General features: G+C 58.5%; 1 protein-coding gene across 1 annotated transcript in view; it reads left to right on the forward strand.

Moving 5' to 3' along the window:
- Positions 1-2,101, forward strand: part of ZSWIM9 (zinc finger SWIM-type containing 9) — a 20,587-nt gene extending 18,486 nt beyond the window's left edge. Inside the window, exon 6 of the mRNA XM_029924338.1 lies at positions 4-2,101. Coding sequence (XP_029780198.1) covers positions 4-1,587 — 1,584 coding nt within the window. The 3' untranslated portion in view covers positions 1,588-2,101. The remainder of the gene's footprint in view (positions 1-3) is intronic.
- The last annotated feature ends 5,312 nt before the right edge of the window (positions 2,102-7,413 follow it).

The raw sequence follows: 7,413 nt of genomic DNA on the forward strand, positions 1-7,413 counted from the left end.
GAGCGCAACTGGGCCCCGCGCCGAGACATGTGGGTGCGCTTCCGAGCCTTCGAGGCGGCCCGGGACCTGGACGCGTGCGCCCTGGTGCGCGGCCACCGCCGGCGCCTGCTGCGCCGCCTGAGCCCCTCGCGCAGCGTGGCGCAGTGCCTCCGTGATCTGGTGGCCATGCAGTGGGCCGATGCGGCTGGGGAGGCGGCGCCCGAAGGCCCCGACGGTGGGGGGCCTTGGCCAGAGGGCGAGCCGGGGAGGGGAGCCCACGGGGAGAAGGAAAGGATGAAGGGCCTGGAGAGCGAGGACTGGGCCGGGACCCCGAAAGAAGGGAGTATCTGGAGAGGCGCCCAGTTGGAGAAGGAGTGGGCCCGAGGATTGGAGGCCAGAGACCCGGGAGGGGCACCGTTAGACAGCGACTTGGGGAGAGGGTTGCAGATCGAAGACGGGAGAGGGTCCCAGTTGGAGAACGAGCACTGTGGAGGGCCAGAGATCAGAGACTGGAGGGGGGCCCCGTTGGAGGGTGAGAAAGATTGGGGACCAGAAGGTTGCATATGGAGAGGGGCCTGGTTGGAGGACCACGAGCCGAGAGCATGGGAAGGATGCACCTGGCGGATGGCCCAGCTGGAGGACGGCAGCATTCGGGTGCTGGAGACCACAGAGCGGAGGGGGGCCCCCTTTGATCCGGAGAGGACCAGGAGTCTTGAAGGGAGCACCTGCCGGGAAGCCCAAGCGCTCGAGGAGAGGGCACACGGACTGAAAACCAGAGACTGGAAAGGGCCTCCGCTGGAAGCAGAGCCGGGAAGGGGGCTGGAGGGCAGGACCTGGAGGGGGCGCCATTCGGAGAAGCCCAGGGAGCTGGTCCCTGAGAATGGAGACCCAAGGGGACCCCAGTGGGGAGATGAGAGGCAGAGAGGGCCAGAGATTGGAGAAGAGAGGGAAGTGAGGTTGGGGATCAAAAGAAGGAGGGACCTGGAAGACGTCGTTCTGGTCCAGCTGGGGGACACGAGGGTGACAGGTCTGGAGAATGGAGAGGCAGCCCGATCTGTGGGCCCCAAGGGCAGAGGAGAACAAGGGACAGCATATGGGGGTGCAGGAGGCAGGGGTCTAGGGCTGGGGAACGGAGTCCTGTGGGGCACCGCTGCGGGAACCTTGTGTGAGGGGGATCCAGAGTGGGCAGGGACGCGCGGAGTGAGCCTGGCCACTGGGGAGGGCCCGCAGGAAGGGGGTCAAGAAGAAGGCCCACGGGAACCAAAGAGGCCTTGCTGCCCCCCAGCGGAGGAAGAGGCGGACTGGGAGCCTCTGGCCAAGTTCCGAGCGGCCTGCGGGCCAGAGCTGGCAGAGTTGGTGGCGGAAGAACTGGCCTTCGCCAGGCAGCACGGGACCCGGGGTTTCCACTGGACTGGGGCTGGCTTTGCGCTGAAGGATGGAACCTCGGACTTCTTCCTGGACAGGGCCCTGACCCGCTGCAGCTGCTCCATCCACGCGGCCCGCCGTCTGCCCTGCCGCCACCTCTTTGCGGCGCGCCTCCTCACCGGGGCGGCCTTGTTCCACATGGACCTGCTCAGGGATTGCTGGAGGAGAGCCCCAGAGCCCTGACCCGTGGGGCCCCCGCCTGCCGCCCTCCTCCTTGAGGGCGGGAACGCATTCTTTGATCCCAAAGATAATAGGGCTGAGGCCAAGGAGGCCACCTCAGTCCCTCTGGCCGCCTCCTGTGTCCTCCAGGGACCTCACCTTGGCCGTTTGCCTCTCTGGGTCCGAAGGGAAGCTTACAAGGGTCTCTGAGGTCCTGGAGGCACAGTGTGGAGAGTGGCGATGGCTTGGACCACTTCTGAGGGCCGCCCTCAGGAGAGGAAGTGTGTGACGAGAGGAGTCCAGGGGGGAGATGCGGTCAGACCGGGGCAGAAGGAAGGAGGGGACAAAGCTGGGGGAGGGAAGGACACCAGGATATGGGGAGAGCCCAGGCCGGGGCAGATGGTCGGTCCAGAGAGTGCAGGGGGTGAAAGAGAAAGCGAAGGGGAACGTAGGACACACGGAAGGGGGTCGGGGAGGAAAGAAGAGAGAAGCTAGCAGGGAGATGCAGAGAGAGGAGAAGAAGAGAGGCGGAAATGAAGAAATGGGGAAAAGTAGAGGGAGGCAGGGGAGAAAGAGGCCAGGGTGGAGGACAGAGAGAGAGAGAAAGGACACATAGAAAGGAAAGGTATGGGACATAGGGAGAGAAGGAGCAGGAGGGGAGAGATTTGAGTCCCATAGCCTGGAGGCTTGGATCCCCTTGGCCTTCTGGCTGGTCATTTCCCAAAGAGACTGGAGGGAGGGAGGGACGTGGTGGGAGGGGCCGGAGGCTCTCCAGTGGGGGAAGGGAACAGTCTGGACCATTGTGCTACAAGATTGGAATAAAACAGTATTATTTTGGTTTCTGCACTGAGTTCTTGGCTTCTCGGGGAGGTGGGGAGGCAGGGAGGCCCAGACCTGGAGAGAAATGGAGGTGGTCCAGCCATCCGTTCTCGCAACAAGACCTACTGGGGGCAGATGGAATGGAGGGGCCAGAAACGAGTCCGTCCTCATGACCGCTCGGGCTTCCTCGCTCATCTGGACCCATAGCTCAAGGTGGCAGCATGGCCGACATCTGGATCTACCCTCAAATGACTAGCCCAGGCCAGTCTGAGCCACCGACCGTGCCGGTGACCGGTTTAAGGACGGCCATGTGACCGCATCGTAGCCAATGGGTCTGCTCGGGGTGAGAGACTACAAAGGTTCTCTCCATCCTAAGAAGACCCCAGAATGAGGCGGTCAGGCCTAGGCCTGCTTGCCAGCATCTGGACAGAGCCTGGGAATGAAGCCAGCACTGAGGGTGAAAGCTAAGAGATGCCCTCTATGATCCCCCCCAATACCCTTGGAGGTGGGCATTATGCCCATTTTCCAGCTGTGGAAATTAAGAGAATTGCAGTGACTTGCCCAAGGTCACACCGAGGAAAGTCTCCCCTGCCCCAACCCAAACTTCCACCTCTGCACTTACAAGGTCTCTTATTTGTTTATTGAGAGAGAAAAAGCAGGGGTGGGGCCGAGAGAGAGGGAGAGAGAACCCCAAACAGGTTGCACATTTCAGTGCAGAGCCTGACACGGGGCTCAGTCCTGCAAACCATGAGATCATGACCTGAGCCGATGCTTAACCAACTGAGCCACCCAGGCGCCCCTCAAGGACTCTCATTTAGGCAGTGAGCACGGACGGGATCATTCCAGATTGGCTCCCATTCAGCTCGGCCACAGCACTTGCTGAGGCTCCTTCTCTTCGAACCTCAGTGTCTTCCTTTTTTTAATATTTATTTCTGAGAGAGAGAGCAAGCATGAGCAGGGGAGGAGCACAGAGAGGGGGAGTCAGGATCCGAAGCGGGCTCTGCACTGATCATGACCTGAGCTGAAGTCCGAGGCTCAACCCACTGAGCCACCCAGGAGCCCCAAGCCCTCCGTTTCTTGACGTGGAAAATGGGACTAAATACTAACTCTGCTACCAAAGCTGGTTGGAGAATGCCCTTATTCTCTCTAGGGCATGCCAAGAACACCAGTAATTGGTGTTATCATATATCAACTCTCCCGTTTTCGGTCTTTCAGCTGAAGTTGTGGGTTGGCATTTGGTGACGCTGCATGGGGAGGGTCTCCCACTCTTTGTTAGACCAGATCAACCTCAGGATAAATACCCGCGAGTCTTCCGAAAACGCGCCACGCATGCGCTTTCGGGCGATGGGACGAGCCGCGGCTCGAGTTCCCGGGTGAATGGGGACTCTGGTGAACGGCTGTGCTTGTGGCCCGCAGGATGAGGATCGCAGCACAAAGTGGGGTGGGGGCGGCGATAGGGAGGTGGCGAAGTCTGGGGAGACACCGGCCGAATCTGAAAGGCACCAGGGGAGCCAGCGGTGCCGTCAGTCCCTAAACAGGGACGCCCTTCCTGTATCGCCCCCTCTTCGGCTAATGGTCTCACCCGATTCCCGTTCCCTTCTGCCACTCGGGACACACCAAGTTTCCACCAGAGGGGTGGGAGGAGTGGGCCTGGGCACTGAAGGGACCTTTGGGCAGGCGGGACCTTTGTCGCGGAGGCTGGGAGTAAATGCTGGGGGGAAAGGGGGAAAGAGACAAAAGGGTCCAAACAGTTGGAAGAAGGGAGGCCTTCAGGGGACCTAGTTCAAAGGACGGGGCGGGGCTTAGAAGACCTTTGTCAAGAAAAGGCGGGGCCTCTGGATGGGCGCGTTCACCCAGTTGGGGAGGCGGGAGGTTGAGGTGGGCGAGTTCATTGTGAGTCCGAATGAGGGGGGGGGGGAAATTGGTTGGGAGAGACCATCATTTGTATAGAGAGATCCAGACGGTGCTTGCGGGTGACCTCTGCGTGTGTAAGAGCGGGGAGGGTCCAGGTGAGTGGGTGTGCCTCGGGAGCAGGGTTGAACTGTGCCATGAAGCAGGAGTTGGATTCTGACCTAGGCTCTGAGAGGGCGGATCAGATTCGGAGGAGCAACCTGTGCTAGCGCCCCTTGGCGGAAGAGTCAAGTACCTACTTGCAGAAGGAGAGGCTGCCCTTGGAATGTTAGGACCACAGGCAAAGATCTCGAGAGAGTTACGCCGGAGAGAGTACAGGGAGCCCAGCAAGGGGGCTGTCGCTGGCGTTGGGTGCTGGGGAGCCATGAGCAGGAGAGGGGCGAAGAAAGCCTTATGGGGCAGTGTGTGGGGGATGGACTGGAGTGGGGAGACGGGAGGCGCTCTTAAGATTCTTTCTCTCTCCTCCTCCTCGCCCGCTCACGCTCCCTCCCTCTCTCTCCAAAAGAAAAAGCAAACTGTTGGTTATGGCTCGTTTTACATCCTTGTGCACAAGGTGCGTTCATGAGCACGGCTGCATGTCAACTAGTTTTGTTGGACCCTCATCCGACATCCTTACTATTTTACTTGAGTATTTTCTGCTGGGCCACGGTAGAGGGGAAGGAGTTCACCGCTCTATTTCCAAAATCTAGGGCAATGCACGGCACATGGGCGGCAGTCGGACTGTTGAATGGTGAGGAGTGTCCACTCCCCAGAGCTCCTGATTCAGGAATTGTGGGTGCCGTGCAAATTTGAGTATATTTCACCCGCCACTCCCCATGACGCCGATGGGGGCGCTGTGCACCTCACATTTTGGTCCAGACCAACCCCCTCGTTTTTCGGGTCGGGAAATTGAGGTCCAAGAGACCCCTTGACTTCCCGGAGGTGACGCGGCACGTTGACCACAGCCGTGGAAGCAGCCTGGCCTGCGTTCCAGCGCAGGAGAGGCTGGTCAATGCTAAGTGATGTTGGCGTCATTCCTGCACCTCGCCGGGTCCTCCGTCTCCATCTAGCAAATGAGGAGGGTTCGTCCTCACAGAGGGGCGGGGCATCACAGGGTCACGTTTTTGCCCCTCTCTCTTACTAACTGTGTGATCTTATGCGGATATATCATAATCTCTGTGCCTCAGTTTGCTCATCTGTCAGACGGGGATAATAGAAGTCCCCACCTCATAAACTGAGTTCAGTGAGTTAATACACATGACTTGCTCAGAACAGTTCCTACAGCCTGATAAGGGCAGGCGAGTGTGACTTTGTGAGGGCCAGCTTTAGAGCCCGGATTTCCAGATTCAAATCTGGACTCTTCCACATCCAAACTGTGACCTCGGGCAAGTGAATCACCCTCTCTGAGCTCCAGGTACCCTGCAGATGGCTGGGTTAATGTGAGCACGCAGTAGAGGACCCAGGTATATCGAAAGTGCTAAATAAATAAATGACAAATAAATGTGCCCTCTGTGTTCGGAGCCATGCTGCAAATGGCATGTTTCGTTTCTTACAGCTGCTGTAATTAACGATGACAAACCGGAACCGAAAACCACACACATTTATTCTCTCGCAGTCTGGAGATCAGAAGTTTGAAGTCGGTTTCACTGGGGCCGAAATCAAGATGTTAGCAGGGCTGTGCACCCTCTGAGTCTCTAGGGGAGAAGCCGTCTGCTTGCCTTTTCCAGAGCTGTCTCTCACGTTCCTTGGATCCCGGCCCCTCCTCCACCTTCAAAGTCAACAGCGGAGCATCTCGCTTCAGTGATCACATCACCTTTACTGCATCAAATCTCCCTTTTATAAGAACAGTTGTGATTACATTTAGAGCCACCTAGATAATCCAGGATAATCTCCCAGGTCAAGTGCTTAATTTCATCCTACCTGCAAAGTCCTTGTTTCCGTTTAAGAGAATGGTCACAAGTTCCTGGAATTGAGGACCTGGGTATTTTTGGAGGTCACTATTCAGTCTACCACAGGGTCGAAAACCCAAGCCAGACTTGCCTAAGCAACAAAAAGTAATTTATTGCCTCACGCAACCGGAAGGTTAAGGAGGGATGCTTCAGACATAGCTAGATCCAGGTGCTCATCCAGAAGCTGTCTCTCCTTTTTCTCGGAGCTCTTTTGGTCTATGACAGTTTCATTGCCAGGCTGACTCTACCCCCATGGACGCGAGAGATGGGCACGGGCAGCTCCAGGTTCGCATCCAGAGATAAGTGCCATGGAGGAAAGTAAAGCCAAGACAGAAGGGCGGCGGGAGTTTCCGTGTTAAATAGGCTGGTGAGGAAAGGCCTACGGTGAGAGGTGACATTTGATCAAGGCCTTGAGACACAGGGAGAAGCCAGGCAGTGGTGTTGGGGATGAGGGTTCCAGACAATGACTCCATTGAAGAACCTCGAGGAGGCCAGTGTGACCGGAGCCTAGCGAGGCCGCAGGGGAGGGGGACAGAGGAGAGACCTCAGGGGGGACATCAATTTTCCAGGTTCTGAGGACGTGGGCATTTCCCTGCGTCAGAGGGGCCCTGGCGGCAGGGCTCCGGGCTGAGGGGGGACCGGAACGGCTTCCGGTGTTAACAGGCACACCCTGGGGAGCCCAGACAGGCAAACAACCGTAATAAACGGGCGGGGTCAGACAGCTCTGAGCTTAGAGGAGGCGGCCGGGAAGATGGTAGAACTGGCCGGATTCTGTTCGTACTTTCCGGATAGAACCAACCGGTCTAGGGAGGGATTCGAAGAAGGGGTGGGAGCAGGAGGGGCAGGTTTCTGCCCTGAGCACTTGAAGGAAAGGAGCCTCCCTCCGCTGAAACGCAGACCTCAGAGGGAGCGGGGGTGCAGGAGGGGACCAGGATTTCCGTGTTGAGCCACTGAAGCTGCCTCGCCGCTCCAGGAGGGAAATCCTGTGATCTGTCCATTTTCCAGGGGAGGCGGCTGCGGCCCCAAGGCCAAGGTCGCACTGCTGGGCAGCGGTGGCATGGGGACGACCAGGGACCGAGCCCGCTCTCCTCTCCCAGGCAGCTCATCCGCGATCACCGGGCGTACTCGATCGCTAGCCGGGTCCCCGAAAGTGGCGGCGCCTGGCTCACTCGCCCCGGCTCTGAGGGCCGGG

The sequence above is a fragment of the Suricata suricatta genome, chromosome 16, assembly GCF_006229205.1.
Source record: "Suricata suricatta isolate VVHF042 chromosome 16, meerkat_22Aug2017_6uvM2_HiC, whole genome shotgun sequence".
In the NCBI taxonomy this organism is placed as follows: domain Eukaryota; kingdom Metazoa; phylum Chordata; class Mammalia; order Carnivora; family Herpestidae; genus Suricata; species Suricata suricatta.